Source organism: Macaca thibetana, chromosome 3 (assembly GCF_024542745.1).
Source record: "Macaca thibetana thibetana isolate TM-01 chromosome 3, ASM2454274v1, whole genome shotgun sequence".
In the NCBI taxonomy this organism is placed as follows: Eukaryota; Metazoa; Chordata; class Mammalia; order Primates; family Cercopithecidae; genus Macaca; species Macaca thibetana.
The window spans coordinates 56,311,824-56,333,288 of record NC_065580.1 but is presented as its reverse complement, the minus strand read 5'-3'; the positions used below and the strand labels follow the sequence as shown (position 1 = coordinate 56,333,288).

General features: G+C 38.7%; 2 protein-coding genes across 9 annotated transcripts in view; one reads left to right on the top strand and one right to left on the bottom strand.

Moving 5' to 3' along the window:
* Positions 1-5,204, bottom strand: part of CCDC146 (coiled-coil domain containing 146) — a 189,832-nt gene extending 184,628 nt beyond the window's left edge. For 3 of the 6 annotated variants that reach the window (XM_050782732.1, XM_050782735.1, XM_050782736.1), the window contains exon 1: positions 5,092-5,197. The gene's annotated coding sequence lies outside the window, so the exon portion shown is untranslated. Of the gene's footprint in view, positions 1-5,091 lie in introns of all 6 variants that reach the window. The other 3 variants (XM_050782731.1, XM_050782734.1, XM_050782730.1) reach the window with 2 other exon arrangements.
* A 248-nt stretch (positions 5,205-5,452) lies between these two features.
* The window catches only part of FAM185A (family with sequence similarity 185 member A), an 83,191-nt gene continuing 67,178 nt past the window's right edge, over positions 5,453-21,465 (top strand). For all 3 annotated transcript variants that reach the window (XM_050782774.1, XM_050782776.1, XM_050782775.1), the window contains exons 1-4: positions 5,453-6,149; positions 8,190-8,299; positions 15,541-15,633; positions 18,943-19,081. In XM_050782774.1, the coding sequence (XP_050638731.1) occupies positions 5,699-6,149; positions 8,190-8,299; positions 15,541-15,633; positions 18,943-19,081 (793 nt within the window). In that variant the 5' untranslated portion in view covers positions 5,453-5,698. The remainder of the gene's footprint in view (positions 6,150-8,189; positions 8,300-15,540; positions 15,634-18,942; positions 19,082-21,465) is intronic.

Below are 21,465 nucleotides of genomic sequence, written 5' to 3'. Positions count from 1 at the left end.
AAATCTTGTAAACACAGTTAAGAGATATGGATGACAGAATGAGAAATTAAAATATATGTCTAAATGAGAGCTCCAAAAGTAAAAAATAGAAAGAGCAAGGAAAGTCTGAAGATCTATAAATTGGAGACTTTAGACAAAGAAAGCATATTGACTTCTGAGCAGGATAAATAAAGCTAAACCATATTAACAGTTTTCTAACAATCTTCCATAAAATAAAAGAGGCAACACTTGCCCTTCTAATTTTACCCTAATATCAAAACCAGAAAAAGACATGAAAGAATACTTTGGACCAATATCCTTCATGAAAATAATACGTAAAAATCCTCACAAATTTAGCAAGTTGAATCTAGCAATTTATAGAAAAGATAACGATGGCAGTGGCTGGTGCCGTCACGCTGGCTGCAGCAGGGAGGCAAGGCTGGGACTGCAGACCCAGGCCTCCCACTCCACGGAGCAGCCAGGAGCCCACCCTCCTGGGCGGGGCTACAGCCGCCCAAACCGCAGCTGTAGATCGGAGCATCCCTGTGCTCTTGACGCAGGGCTGGGAGCAGACAAGATCTGCCCTCTTGGGTGCAGCTGCAGCCGCCCGACCAGCAGCTGCAGACCTGGGCCTCCCACTACACGGAGTAGGCAGGAGCTGGGGAGTCCCGCCCCTTCCGAGTTGGCGTGCAGGAGCTCCCTGGGTGCAGCCGCCACTGCCCTCTCACCCACAGGACCCAGGCATCTCTGTAGCCTGCACCCTCTGGGGCCTGGGAAGGCCCCCCAATCCCTGCAGGCTTGGGGTGTCTGCTCCTGCTGCCTGACCTCTCTCCTTTCCTGGAGCTGGCTCAGATCTTGGAGTGAGGTTGGGGTTGAGCCCTGGGGCCATGAATGGCAGCAGGAGGCAGGCAGATTATTGGGCGGAAGGGGGCAGGTCCCCAGAAAGGCCCTACCTTCAGTCCAGGGAGGGCCTGAAGGCTGGGGGCCAGCTGCCCATCCTGCAGACCAGTGTGGAGACTCATGGGGCCTCTTCCAGCAGCCCATGGCTACCCACGGACCAATCAGCATGTACTTCCTCTCCTCTGAGGTCCATAAAAGCCCTAGGCTCAGCCAGAGCAGGGCAGAAGCTGGCCAGAGGATGAAGAGGGTGGAGGCATTATGTAAGGACCAGCTGCAGAAAGGAGCTACCCTCTCTGCTGAGAGCTTCAGAGACAACCTGCGGGCAGAGAGGAACCACCTTATCCAGGGCCTGCTCTCCACTGAGAGCTGCAAACAACCGGACAACCAGTAGCAGAGAGGGGCTACCCTCTTCAGGGCCTCCTCTCTAATGAGAACTGAACACTGGACAGATGATCTTCCTACAGAGAGGAGCTACCCACTGTGGGTCTCCTCTGAGCTCTTGTAACACTTAATAAAGCTCATCTTCGTCTTGTTCACCCTTCACTTGTCTGCGTACCTTATTCTTCCTGGATGCAGAACAAGAATTTGGGCAAAGGTGCTGTGGTCACAAAGGTTTCTGGCCAGGAAATTGACATCCCAAAGCTCCCTGACAATAACATGATCAAATGTAGTTTATTGAGGGAATGAAACACTTGAAGAACAATCACTGTAATACACCACATCAATAAATTAGAAGAAAAACCATATGCTCATCTTCATAGATATAGAAAAAGCATTTGACAAAATGCAGCACTCACTCATGATAAAAAGTCTAAGCAAATTAGAAATTAAACTTCCTTAACTTGCTAAAGGGCATCTTTTAAAAATCTACAGCTAACTTCCTAATTGTTGTTGAAATACCCAATGTTTTCCCTCATAAATAGGAAATAAATAAAGGATTTCTGCTTTTGCCACTCCAACTCAATATTGTAGTGGCGGTCTTAGCCAGTGCAATAACACTAGAACAGAAAAGCCATACAGATTAGAAAGGAAGAAATAAAACTGTGTCTATTTGCAGTTTCACATAGAGATTTCAAATAGAATTAGTACCTATATATATTCATTAAATACTTCTCAATGTTGATAGTTATTAGTTAAGATTGTTGAGTTTATTAATATTTCACAAGAATAATAGAAGTCATAAGATATATTTTTAAAATAGTTTATAAATCAGAAAGTTAACAAATTCTTATGGCTTTTCTCTGAATTCTTTGTTTTGGTTACCTTTTCTTCTGAAAACTCTCTCATGACCTCTGCTGTCCATTTTTTGAACATAAATCATTTAATAAAATATTAATTGACATTTACATCTAGATGGTAAGAAATCCTCTGCCCTTCTGATTATTTGAGCCAGTTTTAGGAAACAATATATGCGAAGAAATGCTTTAAAATTGTTTTCTTATATAAATGTAATATATTTTCACTATTGATAACACACAAAAAATTGCAGTAACCTCTCATCATATCACTGCTTAAAGATAACCACTGTTATCAAGTAGTATATATCCCTCTGGAATTGTTTCTGTAAAGTATAATTCTATGTTAAATTTATTATTATTATTACACAATTGGGATCATACTGTACATGCAATTTTGTATCGATTCTTGTCACTTTATATATGGAATATTTCCCATATCAAGATATAATGTTTAAATTGTTGCATAATATATCAGATATATAATAATTCATGTAATACTCTCTTATTTGGGAGCATTTAACTTTTTTTTTTGAGACAGTTTCACTCTTGCTGCCCAGGTTGGAGTGCAGTGGTGTGATCGTGGCTCACTGCAACCTCCACCTCCTGCGTTCAAGCAATTCTCCTGTCTCAGCCTCCTGAGTAGCCGGGATTACAGGCATCCGTCACCATGCCCAGCAAATTTTTTTAATTTTTAGTAGAGACAGAGTTTCACCATGTTGGCCAGGCTGGTCTCGAACTCCTGACCTCAGGTGATCCACCCATCTCAGCCTCCCAAAGTGCTGAAATTACAGGTATGAGCCACTGCACCTGGCCAGGGAGCATTTAAATTGATGCAATTATTTTCTTTTACAAGTAACCCTATAAAATGTAATTTCTTGAGTATCCCTAATTTTATGCTTACATCCCCAAAAGTACAATTTCTGAGTCATGGAAAAAGTTTTTCATGCTTATTGCTGAATTGAACTCTAAAAATTTTGTACTAACTTAACACTCCTACCAGAAGTATATGTTCATGACCACAGAAATGACTTTTTAAAACTAAGATGTGAAAATATCTTAGAAACAAACTCTAAATAAGGAGAAAAAAGTTGTATATAATTTTCTACTTATGAGGTGACTAATTCCATTTTTTCTTCAAAGGTGTCAGGAAAATAGAAGGACATTTTGGTAGAGTGATAAAAGGGCCAGATCTTCTAATTGCTTAATCTTAATGTTTCTGAATCTGTTTCCTCATCTATAGTATGAGGAGAATAATTTCCCACTTAATTAGCGAGGATGCAGTGAGATGATGCATGTGAACATGGTTTGACAACTATGTCATATAGATGGAAGACATAACTTTTATTAATCACTGTTTATATGTGGACAGATTTGATACTCATTATACTGTTTTTAAATGTCCATAACTTTAAATATTTTATATCAATCTTAATAATAATTTTCTCCATTTTCAACCTCATGTGATCAGAAAAGTCAATTTTCAATCAATTCTATTTGTTTTTTGAAAAAGTAAAATAATGATTATGCTACATAGAAAATTATAGTTCAGTTGCCAATTCCATTAACTTAGTTTGTCTCAGAAAAGGAAAAATTACCATATAAACAGAATTATCTATTAAGAATTAATATTTAATCTAAAAATGTCTAGTGCCTCTACAAAAAATTTGAGTACATTCTCAACTTCCTTAAACCGGTGCCTTTTTCAAATTTCTTTTCAAAGTTACACCTGTCAGTTTTCACTAAAAAATAGTTTGAAGATTATTTTGAATAATTATAACCAATGAAACACAAAGGCAAGAATAGAACTATTGCAGTGGGCCCTTGCTGAACCTGAGCTAGAACCTATAATGAGTCAGTCCTCACTGAAGGAGGAATGAGGAGGGAAGAAGGACTAGAAAGACAGAAAAGAGGCAATGATAACTTAAGAAAACACTGAATTTTTAAAAAGATAGTGGCTGGCAGAGTACCTGAGACTTGTACCCAGGAGGGCGTTAGCCCAGTCTGTCTATCACGATTGCCCCAGGAATTCTAGTCATTGTACTTGGGCAAGAGCTTCAATTTTTTAAGGCACTTGCATTTTATGAAACGTTAGTGTTTGCAGGTGTCTTGGCTAAATAATTTAGGGAATAAATTTTAGGAGGAAGTAGCGGCACAGAAGGGGAGAGAGAAACCAGGCAGGAAAGAAGAAAATAAATCTTTCTGTTCCCATTACTTTACTTCCCATAGAATTATACAAGGTAAACACACACACACACACACACACACACACACACACACACACACCCCTTGTAGGGTCATTGAGAACCATCTTTCTTCATTTTAAAACTAAAGAAACAGGTCTAGGTGACACAGATGAAGCAGTGGCAGAGCCAGGAAAATAATCTGACCCTTGTCCCTGTTCTTTCCACCGCACCATGGTAACTCCCTTTTTTGTGTCTTTTTTTGTGTTTTGTTTTTAAACACTCTAAAACTGAGGATCATTTGTAGTCAAAGAGATCAATGCTATTCTCAAAACAAGTTCTGATCTCTCATAATTTTCTTGGTAACTCAGAATCAATGTTAAGTACGTTGAAATAAAAATGCAGTACTTTACACGGTAATTTTGTAGACTGTGCACCACGTTCCCATCCATTTTCTTACTTGATCCTTACCAAAACCCTTTGAGGCAAGGCAAGGCAAGTATTATTATCTTCATTTTTAAAGTGAGAAAATTAAAACCCAAAGAGTAAGGTCACTTAGGGTCAGGAAGGAGCCAGTACTCTGTTCCTATATTTGAAATATAGGAGGGAATACACTTCCAAAGAGGCAATTCCCTCAAAAAGCACCAAGAGTAAAGGCTCTTTACTCTCTTGCCAAGGCATTCTCTATCCCCTGGAGACGCCTGCACTAGGTTAGTGAAGCATGGGTCTTGACACCCACAGAGGTTACTCCTAGTTTGCACCTAGTTGTCATCTTAAAAAGCGCAGTTTCTTACCCCTTCCCTTGGTCCTGATCCTTATTTTAGGCTTTTTGGGATTTGGCCTCCTGGGTCTCACTTCGAAGCTCCACCCTCGCCAAACAAGAAGTCGCGTCCTTGGTATCCAAGGTGACCGCGCAGCTTTACCCACGTTGCCCCTTTCTTGCTTTCCATTGGCCAGTTGGACTCCTATGTACCGCCCCTCCAATAGCCAATGGTCTTGAGGCAAAGGGCGCCCGCCTTTCCCAGGGAGTCTAACACATGCCCTTTTACCCGGGCTCCCCTGCGCATTGCCTCCTGGGATATGTGGTTTCTAAGATGCCAGAGCTCTACGATGTTCCACCCCTTTACAACTACCTATCCCGTCCGCCTTAGCGAAAGGGGCGGGCGTAGGCTAGGAGTCCGGGTCAGAGTTTAGAGCTTTCAACTTGCAACTTGCCTCTGGGGCTTGCGTGGCTGATGTTTAAATTGCCTAGTCAAGCGAACCGGCTCCCTCTTGCTTCAGCAAACCCTGACAGACGTCTCCTATTTGACTTGAGGCGGCATAGTGGCCAAGTCGATTGGCCGTGGCAAGTGACCCTCCCTGTAGCTGAAGTGTTCTAAGGACTGGAGAGAGGGGCGCGCCATGCTTGCCCCCTGCTCAGGTTGGGAGCTTGGCTGCCTCCGTCTCTGTCTCCGTCAGGTCCGATTGTGGGCTGGCACTGGGCGCTGGGCTTCCTGGGCTTGCCAAGCCAGGCCGTACGGCTCAGGTCGGGGCAAGCCCTGGCCCGGATCGGAGGCTGAGGTCCCTCCGCCTGGCCCGGCGCGCCGGACTCTAAAGGAGTGGACGCTGCAGGTGAGCCCGTTCGGTCGGCTGCGGGCGCGGCTCCCGTGCCACCTGGTCGTGAGGCCCTTGGACCCCCTCACCTACCCGGATGGCGACCGCGTGCTGGTCGCGGTGTGTGGCGTGGAGGGCAGCGCGCGGGGCCTGGACGGCCTGCAGGTGAAGTACGACGAGGCTCTGGAGGAGATGGCCATTTTGTCTGACACTATCGACCCCCAGGCGTTCGTGGAGGTGAACGCGCCCCTGAAGTTTGGCAAGTGAAATGAAGTGAAAACGGGTTTGGGTCCCAGGGCACGCACAGTGAACTTACTAAATTTGGTCGACTTGCACTTTTAATTGGTCCTGGCTTTCTAAACCTAATTTACAGTTGGCACCTTCGGAAATGCACCTTTTCCTCTGTTCTATTCTTGAGTATCCGAGTAGTATTTAAAAATTAGGTTGCCTAACTAAAAATTTGTTATAGAAATTTTATACATCGAATGGAAACATGATTTGGTATAATCCAGGTCAAATTATATTTCTGGAGCCGCGTGTGTTCTCCTTTATCCCGTTGTCATTAGCAAACTGGCTTATTTTTCAAGGTTGAAGTTTCTTGACAATTCATTCAATGGTATGGCAGTCCATCTACATTTCCCCTTACTCACAGCCTGGGGGTGTGTCCCAAAACAGCCCTGTCAATAGGATGTTCCGTTTATCACCTGGTTTGAGTATTTGGTTTGAGACAGGCGCCCAGCTTCTTACTGTTATGTTTCCATTCTTTTTGGCCTAAGTTTTCCATGAGTAGCAAGCTTTGAAGAAAAACACATAGTAAGCCTGCCTAGGAAACTTCAATAATAATGCCTGCAAAATAACCTTTCCTAGGTTTTTGGGTTCTGCGTTATTTCCTAAATGGCAAGCCACTGTGTACACACACTTTTCTAGGAAGGGCTCCCCAGACTGTCATTCTAACTGCAACTGAAGGAAGATATTGATGATGATGATAATAATAATAGCATTTAGCATTTTTAAGATCATCTTTTATAATGCTTACAGTTGCACCAAATAGCAGATACTGTAGTCCTCCCTTATCCACCGTTTGGCTTTCTCAGTTTGTTACCTGCCTCAACTGTTGTAGGAAAATATTAAGATATTTTGGCAGATCACAGTAATATAACTTATTTCAGTATATTGTTATAATTGCTTTATTATTGTTGTTCATCTCTTACTATGCCTAGTTTATAAATTAAACTTGGTCATTGATATGTATATAGGAAAAAACATAGAATATATAGGATTTGGTACTATCTGTGGTTTCAGGAATCCAGTGGGGCGGGGGTGGGTCTTGTCTACTTTAAGAGAAATCATCAATATTTATGTTAATTCCAAATTAAATATCAGTGTTTTTAATTTTTAAAATTTGTATACAGAGATGCCTGCAGTTACATCTTAAATAGACAGCCAAGGATGGCATTTGTGATTCCTTATTTTCCAAACTTTCTTCATATACCACTTCCATTTGTCCACAATCTTGTGGGGGTTTGTTTTTGAGACTGCATCTCACTCACTCTTTCACGCAGGCTGGAGTACAGGGGCACAATCATGGCCCACTGCAGTCTCGACTTCACGGTTTTAAGTGACCTTCTCACCTCCGCCTCCTGAGTAGCTGGGACTACGGTGTATGCTACCATGCCCAGCTAATATTTTTATTTTTTGGTAGAAATGGAGTTTTGCCACATTGCCCAGGCTGGTCTTGAACTCCTGGGCTTCAGGTAATCTTCCTTCCTTGGCCTCCCAAAGTGCTAGTATTACAGGCATGAACCACTGCTCATGGCCTGATCTTGTAGTTTTAATAGTATATATTAGGTTTTTCAAAGTTGTTCCCATTTTTAAAAAATTACTTCAAATACCTTGTGATATAGCTGCATGATAATATTTTCATTTTCTAGGTATGAAAGGTTAGACATAGGATTTGAAAACCTAAGTCATGATCATATATACTGGGGAAGAGGCTTCTACAGTCTTTCACAGGAGTACTTACCAGAATTGCAGTCTCCTTTACTTCCCATCTATGTTAGTTCTCTTTAGATGATTTAGGCCAGTAGAAATAACTGCTCTGTTTCTAAAAACTGGCAGAAAGGCTATTGTATTTGGTCCCGTTGCCATGATAGCAGACCCCTTACCTTTAGAGTATGCCCTTTCCAGGATTCGGCAATATTATGGACATAACTGAGGAGTTGGATTTCTGGGGGTACTAAAATGCTTTGGAGCTTATAAATTGCAGTACTAACGTGCTTTCTTCTTTTTTTACTTCTAGGTTTAGATATCAAGTCATCAGGGTCTGGCTGTGTAAAAGTTCAAAGTATTGAGTGTGATAATTGCAAAATTGAAACAGAGCATGGGACTAGCGTCTTGCAGTCTGTTAAGGTATAGCATTTTTCTAATTTTATTTCACTGTTATTTTTTTAAAACCCTTAAGCTATGAATCGTACTATCAAACTCAAGAGATTCTTCTATTTTTCAGAACATTGTCATTTATTCATCTCTCAGAAAGTCCTTGGCAAACATTTTGTCTTGAAATCAGTTCTAGTAAAGTACAGAGGTTATAGCAGTTTTGAGGTTTTGCCTCAAATTTCTTTTTCATTTAATTTCAAAGTGTACAGTGATACTAATAGTATTTTCCTAGTATTCTGAAATCTTACTAAAGAAATTTTAGTTTCCATGAATGATTTTCTTCTATTTTATTAAAGAGTAAGGCAGAATCTTTATGCACTGTAAATGTGCTTAAATATTAGATTACTTTAATCACATTTTTAATGTACTAGGTAGCTCATTACTTAAGGATTAAGTAGTTATTTGTGCAAAGTAACATATGATTCATCTTGTTTTGTAATTAACTTTTTTTTTTTTTTTGAGATGGAGTCTTACTCCATTGCCAGGCTGGAGTGCAGTGGTGCAATCTTGGCTCACTGCAACCTCTGACTCCCTGGTACAAGCAATTCTCCTGCCTCAGCCTCCTGAGTAGCTGGGATTACAGGCATGTGCCACCATACTCAGTTAAGTTTTGTATATTTAGTAGAGATGGGGTTTCACCATGTTGGCCAGGATGGTCTTGATCTCCTGACCTTGTGATCCGCCCGCCTCAGCCTCTCAAAGTGCTGGGATTACAGGCATGAGCCACTGCGTCTGGCTGTAATTAATTTTTTTTATTTTTTAATTTTTTTTGAGACAGGGTCTCACTCTGTCACCCAGGCTGGAATGCAGTGTGTGATCTTGGCTCACTGTAACCTCAACCCCCTAGGCTCAAGCGATCTTCCCACCTCAGCCTCCCAGGTAGCTGAGACCACAGGTGGGCGCCACTATGCCTGCCTAATTTTTTTTAAATGTTTTTTTTGTAGAGACAGGCTCTCACTGTATTGCCCAGGCTGGTCTTGAACTCATGGACTCAATTGATCCTCCTGCCCTGGGCTCATAAAGTGCTGGGATTACAGGTGTTAGTCACCATGCCTGACCTATATTTAATTTTTTAAAAATTAGACTGGTGTCAGTTGTAAATAGTTTGAAATACCTCTCTGATAGGTACTAGCTTATCGTTACTCTTAGTGCTTCTTGCATTTGCATAGTCAAAACTTGATACTTTTGTGAACTTTGAAAGCATGCAGTTTTGTTGAAGTCAGTCATCTTTGCTTCATAATTGCAAAATATTTTCATTTTTAGATTTCTAAACACTAGTTAGAATAATTTGATGCATTTTTAATTTTTACATTTTTTTCTTTCATCCACCTTTATTTGCGTATCTGCTATCAGCATCTGTCCACATGTGAATCATTTCAAATAAATTTAGTGGCACAAATATCATAAAAGATTCACATTACCATCACAAGTCCTTTTAGCACAATGAGTTGGTTCAGATTCTTGTTGTAAAACATTGTGCAATAAGGTCTTCATGTTGAATGACTAACTGGGTGAGGATATCATAATTCTTTTTTGTCCTTAGAAATATTTTGTTCAGTCGTTGATACTTAAGTTTCAGAAAACTAATCTAGACTTGTCCTCTGAAGACTCAAGAGTGTGAGATTTCCAATTTCATGATCAAAATTAGAATCTAGTATACTGCTGTCTCTGCATTTATGTTTTGATTAATCTGATAGTTCTGAAAGATCTTTCTCTGTTGATTTTCTTCTTTTATGCCATTGTAGGCATAAAATTAGAAATGGTTTCTTAGCCTTGGCACTATAAACCTTTTCAGCCAGGTAATTCTTTGTTGTGGGGGCCTGTCCTGTGCAGTATAGGATGTTTAGCATCATCTTTGGCCTCTACCTTTTAGATGCCAGTAGCATGCTCCTCAGTTGTGACAAGGGAAAATGTCTCCAGACCTTGCCAAATGTCTTCTGGAGATAAAATCATCTCCAGTTGAGAATGATTGCTTTATGCAAGTCCATCATTCTTCTGTTTTCTTATTATTTTAGTGTTTTTAAAAAACATATTTGGGAATAATTTATGAATAATGATGAAATAACTCCTAGGATGATGAATTAGCAAAAAAATAAAATAAATGAAATAAGAACACTATTATCCCATAATGTATTTTAGATTTATAAGAGTCCAGTGGACCGATAATGGTAATTACAGGTTAGAATGAGTTTTGTTCTATTTTTTTAAAAGTAAGTACATTTTCTATTTGTTCTTGAAAGACCTCCCAAGAAATAACAGAAATCATAAAATATCAGTTCTTACAAATAAAATAGCTCAAAAAAAAAATTCATGAAAAATTAGGCTTGTGGATACTAATGATATACCAAGGGTTAAGAGAATTATCATTGAGATCATAGGATTTAACTAACTTCAGTTCACAAATGAGAACACTTTGGTCTCTGGTTTAAGTTTTAAGTATCATACAATATCATTACCTTGAATTAGTGATCACCTGTTAATATGTTTCTCTTTCATTAACTTAAGGACTTGAAATATAGTTGATCTACCTAATAAAAAAAATTTTTTTTTTGAGATAGAGTCTCCCTCTGTTGCCCAGACTGGAGTGCAATGGCACGATCTCAGCTCACTGCAACCTCCTCCTCCTGGGTTCCAGTGATTATCCCAGCCACAGCCTCCCGAGTGGCTGGGATTACAGGCACCTGCCATCATGCTCGGCTAATTTTGACCAGGCATGTTGGCCAGGGTTAGTCTTGAACTCCTGTCCTCACATGATCTGCCCACCTTGGCCTCCCAAAGTTCTAGGATTACGGGTGTGAGCCACCATGCCCGGCCCTACATAATAAAATTTTTATAGCAATAACAATAACTACTGTTAATAAGTCCTTATTATGTACCAGGAATCTTAGCTAAACCTTCATTTAATGCTTGAATTTTCTCCATTTTATGAAGGAAGAAACTAGAAGGCACCAAGAGATTGAGGAACTCACTTGCGTTCACATAGATAAAAAAACTGAGCTGGGATTTGACCTTGGGTCGTTCTGATTTCCAAGCTCATGCTCTTTCCGCCTTTCTTTATTGTCCAGGCAAAACATATGGTAAGACCACATTTGTGCAGCATCCTTAAGAATAAGATAAGTGCCGGGCGCGGTGGCTCACGCCTGTAATCCCAGCACTTTGGGAGGCCAAGGCGGGTGGATCACAAGGTCAGGAGATCGAGACCATGGTGAAACCCCGTCTCTACTAAAAATAGAAAAAATTAGCCGGGCGTGGTGGCGGGCGCCTGTAGTCCCAGCTACTCAGGAGGCTGAGGCAGGATAATGGCGTGAACCCGGGAGGCGGAGCTTGCAGTGAGCCGAGATTGCACCACTGCACTCCAGCCTGGGCGACAGACCGAGACTCTGTCTCAAAAAAAAAAAAAAAAAAAAAAAAAAGAATAAGATAAGTGAACTTTTTTTTTTTTTTTTTTTTTTGAGACGGAGTCTTGCTCTGTAGCCCGGGCTGGAGTGCAGTGGCCGGATCTCAGCTCACTGCAAGCTCCGCCTCCCGGGTTTGCGCCATTCTCCTGCCATTCTCCTGCCTCAGCCTCCGGAGTAGCTGGGACTACAGGCGCCCGCCACCTCGCCCGGCTAATTTTTTGTATTTTTAGTAGAGACGGGGTTTCACCGTGTTAGCCAGGATGGTCTCGATCTCCTGACCTCGTGATCCGCCCGTCTCGGCCTCCCAAAGTGCTGGGATTACAGGCTTGAGCCACCGCGCCCAGCCGATAAGTGAACTTTTTAGGCAACAGACCCTTAACTAATTGAATGTCACACATTTGTAGTTTTTAAATGCAGTGTAATTTGTTTTCTAAATAATTTCTGATTTATTTAAACATTTAACTATTTGGTTTTATGTTTTTAAAAATTTTATAATCAATTTCACATTTTTTTGGGAATTACATGAGCTTTAAATTATAACAGTAGCTCTTATTATTTTTGAACCTTAGACCTCTTAGAAAATCTAATAATTATCTCCTTAAGAAAAAAATGCACATATCTATGAAGTTTTGCTTATAATTTTGTAAGTTCATGTGAGCTTGGTTAAGAGTTCTTGACTTAAAACAACAAGTGTGCTCCTCCTGTCGCCCAAGATGCCGAAAGGAAAGAAGGCCAAGGGGAAGAAGTTGGCTCTGGCCCCTGCTTTTGTGAAGAAGCAGGAGGCCAAGAAATCAGTGAATCCCCTGTTTGAGCAAAGGCCTAAGAATTTTGGCATTGGACAGGACATCCAGCCCAAAAGATACCTCACCTGCTTTGTGAAATGGCCTCGCTATATCAGGTTGCAGCGGCAGAGAGCCATCCTCTATAAGCAGATGAAAGTGCCTCCTGCGATTAACCAGTTCACCTAGGCCCTAGACGGCCAAACAGCTACTCAGCTGCTTAAGCTGGCCCACAAATACAGACCAGATACAAAGCAAGAGAAGAAGCAGAGGCTGTTGGCCAGGGCCAAGAAGAAAGTTGCAGCCAAAGGGACCTCCCCACTGAGAGACCACCTGTCTTTCGAGCAGGAGTTAACACCGTCACCACATTGGTGGATAACAAGAAAGCTCAGCTGGTGGTGATTGTGCACAACATGGATCCCATCGAGCTGATTGTTTTCCTGCCCGTCCTATGTCATAAAATGGGGGCCCCTTGCTGCATTATCAAGGGGAAGGCAATACTGGGATGTCTAGTTCACAGGAAGACCTATACCATTGTTGACTTCACACAGGTTAACTCGGAAGACAAAGGAGCTTTGGCTAAGCTGGTGGAAGCTATTGGGACGAATTACAATGACAGATACAATGAGGTCCACCGTCACTGGGGCGGCAATGTCCTGGGTCCCAAGTCTGTGGCTCACATTGCCAAGCTCGAAAAGACAAAGGCTAAAGAACTTGCTACGAAACTGGGTTAAGTGTACACTGTTGAGTTTTCTGTACATAAAAGTAATTAAAAAATAAAAACAACAAGTGCTTTGGGGATAGTCTTTTCAAAGGCTTATCACATATTTGATAAGGAGTATATTAAATATAATTTGACTTCAGACTCATGTCTCTGGACATAACATAGTTAACTGTGCTATAATACAGACCTTTTTTTTTTTTTTTTTTTTAAGAGACAGGGTCTTCATGTGTTGCCCAGGCCAGAGTGCAGTAGCACGATCCTAGCTCACTGAATCCTCAAACATCTGGGCTCAAGTGATCCTCCCAAATAGCTGGGAAATACAAGCATGTGCCACCATGCCTGGCTTTTTTTTTCTTTTTTTTTTTTTTTTAAAGAGAAAGGTTCTTGTTATATTGCCCAGGCTGGTCTCAAACTCCTGGCCTGAAGTGATCCTCCCACTTTAGTGTCTCAAAATTCTGAGATTACAGGTATGAACCACTGCACCCCAGCCAAGATCTTCTTAAGAATGAGTAATTTTGCCCTCTTCACTAAATTTTCTGAAATTTACTCCTGGGCTATTTTACCTAAGGTTTTACTATTTTTCCTCCTAAGTAAAGCAACTAGAAGCCATATAGTTGTTTTGAGTTTTTGTCTCCCTGCTTTTTAGATATTTCTCTGCAATTGCTGATGATAGTGGTGAGTTTCCTTTGCTATTTTTTTCCCTCTGCAGCTTCTGCTATTTACCTATTATCTCTTTATAACTGTAACAAAACTAAAGACATATATAATGATTAAGGGAAAATAAACTACTCTAAAAAAAAAAAAAAACAGGCTAGGCCGGGTGCAGTGGCTCATGCCTGTAATCCCAGCACTTTGGGAGACCGAGGTGGGAGGATCACGAGGTCAGGAGATCGAGACCATCCTGGCCAACATGGTGAAACCCCATCTCTACTAAAAATACAAAAAATTAGCCGGACATGGTGGTAGGTGCCTGTAGTCCCAGCTACGTGGGAGGCTGAGGCAGGAGAATCGCTTGAAACCGTGAGGCGGAGCTTGCAGTGAGCTGAGATCACGCCACTGCACTCCAATCCGGGCAACAGAGCGAGACTCCATCTCAAAACAAAAACAAAAAACAACAACAGACCAAACATCTAATGGCTCATATATAATATGAGTTTATTTCTTACTTGTGTCCAGGTGTGTGGGTGGGTCTTTTTCATTCAGTGATTCCAGGTTCCTTCCATCTTCCGGCTCTGCCATCTTTTAGAGCCTTGTTATTCTCTGGACCCACTTGGTGGAATGAGAAGAGCACAGAGAAGGCACAACTTGTTCTAAAAGCACCAACCTGGAAATGGCATATAGCATTTCCACTTACGTTCCCTTAGTAAGAGCTTAACAACACATAAGAGGTAAAGGAAGCTGGAAAATGTGGTCTTGCCATGGGTCAAGCTATACTGTTTTACTTTGGGAAAAAATGGATTTTGGTGAGCCAATAGTAGTGTTTGCCATAGTTTCCATGTCCAAAACCAAGTCACTGACACACACATACTTTTGTCTTCTGTCTTGCAGAATAGGCTAACTGGCTTGTGACTGCTGTTTTGTGCTCGGAGGCACTTTTACTTAGTTTCTGGGATGTGTTGCGCTAGAAGGTTTAAGTGGGCTGTTACCCTAAGTGTATTCTGTCCTTCAGACCACTCCAGCCTTAAGCATGTTGGCTTTGGAATCGTACAGAGCTTGATTCTAATTGTTACTTTCGGTTTTGGGTTTTTTTTCTGTGTCACCCTGATAAAGTGATTTACCTTTCTGAATCTTGGTATTCTTCCTCTGTAAAATGGGGAAAATGTAATATTTCTCTCTCTGGTTTGTCATGAGGATTAAATGATAGTTCATGTGAAGTAGCTAACATGGTATCTGGTGCAGAGAAAATGCCAAGTAAGTGATAACTATTATTGTTATTAATGATGAACAGTAACAATGATTATTATTGTCATCTTCATCACTGTGGATATTTAGTTAGTTGGTCACAGTGATTTATTTAGTTAGCTGGTCACAGTGATTTTTGATTCCCAAGTCCTTCTTCAGTGAAGCTACCAGAATACCCAAGTATCTCTTGTTTTTCCCTTTGAGTCCAGGTGGCTTATTTAACCCCTTTAATAGCAGTTGACATTTTTTTCCAGTTGATGTCATTATTCGAAGCAGTGAGTTTCTATATCATTCCTTATTCTTCTTTTGTTGCTTTGTCAGTATTAATACAGAAATGTTGAAAATATTTCACTAGTGTAAGTCAAACTTACTCTCTTTTTCACTATATGTATTTTTTAATTTGTCTTTCAGGGTCAAAAATTGCATGTTCAAACAAAAGGAGGCAAAGTGATCTGTCTGGGAACAGTTTATGGAAATATAGATATTCATGCATCAGATAAAAGTGTAAGATTGCAACTTTCTTTTTTTTTTTTTTTTTTACTAATTGCAACTTTGCTTCCATTTGGCTCACCAAGTGGGTAGGTTCTACAAAGTTCGTAGCATAACATTCCCTTTTTAATGCATTTTAGTTCATAAGTAAATTCAAATTTGAAATTGAAGTGATTAAATAATATACAACTTAAGTTTTAGTTTGTGGTTTAATACTTTTGACAGTTACTTAGTTCCTAATCAATAAAAACTTAAATGCTTACTATTTAACTCTAGTTCTGAAAAGACTTTTATTTTTATGATCATAGATTAAAATAGATCATTAAGTAATATCACCAGTAACTGGATTGGATTTTTCTTGTGTTAGGTTTATTTGAGTATTTTCTAAGACCTTTTTACTTCGCCCTTAGGCAAGTTGAGGGGTGTTTCAAAACTCAGCTTTCTTCGGTATTTTCCACAAGGTGGCACCATTAGATAGCTTTACTGCTCTCTCAGAGCTTTTTTGTTTTTAGCAGCTATTGGGATTTTAGTTGTTATAGAAAGATAGTTTGTATTTTTTAATCAACTCCTTTTGTAGCCTTTGGTCATTTAGCATAGTATTAAGAGTAAAGGTATAATTTTGGCATTATAAATTGTCATTTAAAATATGTGATTGATAATATATCTTTGAGAAAAAGTTTCCTTTTATTTTACATTTACACAATTTGCAAGAGTCTTTTTGTTTCCTATAAATTTGCTAAATTCTATAGTCAGCTTTATTTTCAGATAATTGGTGGAGAAGAGTTGTGAGCATATTGTATATGTAGATTATTGTTGGCATAATTAAACAAGATAGATTATAACAGTAATTGTTTCTGTTGTTTTATCTTCCTTCACCTTCCTACAAATTTGCTAAATTCCATAGTCAGCTTTATTTTCAGATAATTGGTGGGGAGGAGTTATGAGCATATTTTATATGTAGATTATTATTGGCATAATTAAACAAGGTAGATTATAACAGTAATTGTTTCTGTTGTTTTATCTTCCATCACCTTTCTCTCAGACCCCGTGGGAGGTTGTTCAAACCTAAACATTTAAAAATACTCTGTAAATTAAACTAGGAAAGTGTTGAAAGACACTGTGTGGCCTTATACTGCAGCTTTTTTGAGATGGCATTTAGTTTTACTTTTTAGATTGCTGTGGTCTTGGAGGTGCAAGAGGGAAATTAGACAAGTTTACAGCCCCTTCAAACTCAGTAAATGATGGCTAATGTTATTGAAATAAGTTACTAGAATATTGTAACATTTATAATAAAATATAAGTATTAAAGAATTTAAAATCTTAATCATTTGCTACTTTGAATATCTTGGCTACTGTTTCCTCTCAGTTATTTATTTGTTCCAATGTTTATGGCTTATTGAATATTCATGTATTTTACTTGCTATTATACAATTTTATTTCTTGATTGAGTTTTGTTATGTACTAAAGAATCAGTCTAGGTGTTTTTTTCTATTTTTATTATGTATAGTATTGATTTTTAATGTATAATTCTAAGTTTGTAGTTTTTATAAAACATAAAATACTTGTGAAATCTATTAACTTTTAATATACAACTTTCATAGAAATGTGATTTGGATATTTGAGAGACAAACATAGTGAATTGGTTAAGAGCACAGAATACATTGAGAGCCAAACCACCTGTGTTTGAATTCTGGCTCCACCATTCACTAAGCTCTATAACTGGACAAATTACTTAACCTTTGTGTGTCTCAGTTTTTTGGAAAATTGGATAATAGTAATAGAACTAACTCAAAAAATCTTCTATTAAGAGGATTAAATGAGTTAATACAGGTAACGTACTTAAAACAACATCTGGCCCATAGCTAAGTCTAATGTAATGCTTACCACGATGATGATGACAAAGGTAAAGGAATCACAGGAAAGATAACTTGACCAGTTCTAGACCTACCAGTTAGCTTCCCTGAGACTGTTTCATTATTCAGCAAACAGGATGGTGATATTTGCTTTGTCCACTTAACAAGATTGTGAGAATCAAATGAGCACTATAAATAATAGCATCATTATTCTACATGGCTGTTTTTAAATTGTATTAATTTTAGTGTCTAAGTTTAGTTTTATAACTTAACAAAGAACACAGAAACCCATTTTGTCTGACTATTTGGTGAATCGATGACATAGTTGTCAGTTTTCCTCTCAGTCTGGGCTACAAAGCCCCAGTACTTCCTTAAAACTTGATTTTCATTATTTGTAAGAACTACGTATGTGTATTTATGTATATTCATAATAACTAAATGAAAAATTTTTCTTTTCATGTAGAAAAGAAAATTTATAGCAATACCTCTGTCAGGAAGGTACTGATTTTTAAATCTACTTTTTGTTCTGTCATTAAATAGGTAAATTTAAATTCCTTCCGTTTAGTTTGGTGGAAAGCTACTGCCTTATTAGAGGTCAAGTGGAAAAGTTCTAGAAATAATAGAATATTCACTACATTAATGTACTAACAGAGAGAAATCATGATAAATCAATAGAATCAGATAAAGTATGTGCTAAAATTCAAAACCTATTCATGATTTAAATAGCAAAAACAATAAAACAAAGTTGAAATAGAAGGGAATGTCCTTAATCTGATAAAAATCATTTTAAAAATATCTATAGCAAACATCATGCTTAATGGTGAAATGTTGTAAACTTTTCTTTTGAGAACAGGAATAAGACAAGGATGCCTGCTATCCCATTGCTTCTGCTAGCTGCTATTCACTGTTGAATTGGGGGCCTGAGACAGATGGTTAAGGCAAGAAAAAGAAGGAAAAAGCAGGAAAAAAAGTATTAATATAAGGATTGGAAGGGAGGAAATGAAGCCATCACTTGTAGACAGTATAGTAACACATATATAATTTTTTAAAGTACAGATAAATTATTAGGATTAGTGAGTTTAGTCAAGTTGTTGGATTAAGATCAAATACAAAGTTAATTAGGATAAAATGAAATTTTAAAAGATACCTTGTACAATAGCACTTAAAAATATGTAAAAGGAATAAATCTAATAAAAGATTAAGAATTTTATATAGGACATATAAAACATTATTAAGAGAAATTAAAGGAGACGTAAGTCAATGGGGGAATATATTGGATCTATTCCATATTCTACAGAGAATGCACTATTGCTCAGAATCTCGTAATTAGAGGTAGGGAATCACAGTCAATAAAGTGATTGTGTACTAGGTAGTAACATTTTATGTAGTTACCCGCTAATTCCACAGGGAACATTTTGGCTTTTTACCAGTCTTTGTTTTATAATGAACTGATTAGTATTTCTCTTACTAGGCTGTTACCATAGATAAACTGCAGGGAAGTTCTGTTACTATATCTACTGAAGATGGTTTGCTGAAAGCCAGGTATCTTTATACAGAATCATCATTTCTGTCTTCTGCTGCTGGGGATATTACATTAGGAAGTGTTCATGGTAAGCTGACAAAGGCATGATACATCTCAGACTTTCCACATAGCATAAATTTTAAGAGATGACTCTCTGTAGTTGAAAAAGGATCAGGAAACTGGCCTTTTAAATAATGAAATGCAGACTAACCATCTTTTTAAAAAAATGTAAAAATAAAATGACTCATAAAGCTAATTTAATTTTATTTGGGCAAGAGATTAAAGATTATGCTGTTATATATGGAACTAATAGTAATTCTAATTTTTAATGCATTTCTTTTTTCTTTTTTTTTTTTTTTTTTTTTGAGACAGAGTCTTGCTCTGTTGCCTAGGCTGGAGTGCAGTGGCATGATACTGGCTCACTGCAACCTCCACCTTTCAAGTTCAGGTGATTCTCCCACCCTAGCCTCCCGAGAAGCTGGGACTACAGGTGTGCGCCACCATGTCCAGCTACATTTTGTATTTTTAGTGGAGATGGGGTTTTGTCATGTTGCCCATGCTGGTCTCAAACTCCTGGGCTCAAGTGATCCACCCCCTTGGACTCCCAAAGTGCTGGGATTACAGGTGTGAGCCACACTGCATCCAGCCTGTGTTTTCTTACAATAGGAAACAAATAGCAAGAAATATATGCAGGAGATGAAGTAAAAGCAGTGTTAGGTAAAGATGGGTACTGAGTGATTGCTTTTATGTTAACATAAGAAAGCTGAGGGTTAAATTAATGAAACATTTGGTGGAATGTAATTATAGCAACGCTGATACTAATTTTGTTTTAAATGTTTTGTGTGCATTTGTACTGGCACCAGGTTTTCTCAGCACCCTGTTGTTTCCATTTTCTTTGATAAATATCCTCTTGTGATTTCTAAATCCTGTCTCTGCAAGAAATATTACATAGTTAATGTTTGTATTATTGAAGGAAAATAAGAAGAGTATAATGATGAGGTAATATGGCAAAGGGCATGCGTGTGTTCAGTGTCACTCAGCCTGCTTCTTGAATTTCCACAGAGCAGATGATTCAAATCCAAGTATGTTTTCTGAAATATATACAGATAGAATTAATAATCACTAATCCAGTATAAAACATCTGCTAAATGCCTTTTGGACCATATTCCAGGAAGTACAGATTCAGACTTTTTCCATATATGGTCCACTCATTTCACCTCTATAGTAAAGCTTGATATTGGTATCTGTATACTCTGGCAAAACCCTCAGATTTTAGTTGTGAGCAAGAGTTACAGAGTGGCATTAGAAAGCATGGTTAGTGCTAATCATGCTATGTAGCAATTTGGCAAGTAGTCTTCTAAAAAAATATTTTTAAAAAGCATACTTATATGCTTGAAATAGTTCTTGAGCCTCAATTTAATGGTTAAACCTCAAGCATTCTTACAAGGTTAAGGTAATATTTGAACCCAAAATAGTTTAAGTACATATGGAGCTGTATCCAGATGAAGCAAATGGTGTTGTTACTTATTCATTTATTTCTTTTTTATTCAGTTGTACATTAAGTAGATCTGGTCATTTGTAACTCTTCATATTTTAAAAGTGACTTTTATATAAGCATTGCATTTCTAACTATCTTAATCATAATGAAAAGTACAGTGCTTAATGTATTTAGTAGCTTTTAGTGGAGAACAATTCCTTATCAAGTCAGACGTAGATTAACATCCCCAGGAAAAGCAGCTCTGTTCTCTGCAATGCTTTACACCATGTTAACACTAAATTCATAATGTTTCTTTCTTTGCATTCTTTTAAGTTAGATAAATTGAATTTGGTACGGTTTATCATTAATTGCCTACATGGTAGTAAAACAGGTGGTCTTTTTTGAAGCAGTCCTCAAAGTACTCTAAGTCTGTTGATTACTTAAAGTAGCTAAAATGGAAATACATTGCTAGAAAACAAAGTTAATTCCTTAGCCTTAATAAAGCCTTTTTATATTTACTGACCTTTAATATGAAATCAGATACCTTTCCTTAGTTGGTTTAAATCTAGATCCTCTTTTGGACTATTGTTTCAGGTTGAATTTCCCTGAAAGCAGACACTCTGAAATGGAAATTTGAGCACAGCAGATTTACTAGGCAGGCCTCTTGGGACCAATGCCATGTAAAGGAAGAAAGCCAGATTTCCATGGGAGAAGCTGGACTGTGATACAGTTTCAGTAACCCACACGGAGAGCTCTGAAGCTGGGATGGTCCCTCAGAGTTGTCTCAAGTGGGGTGAGAGGAGCTGGACATTTATATCCCCAATCATTAGATGCAAGCTGCCCCGGGAAGGAGTATGATCTTGGCCCGAAGTGGCTCCTATTCCCTAGGTAATTCCCAAAGAGGGCTGACAGCTGAGGGCTGTCTGCCAGCAGTACTCCCAATAGCTAGGAAAATAAGCCCTCAGTTATGATGGGGGATCTGGATGAGGAATACA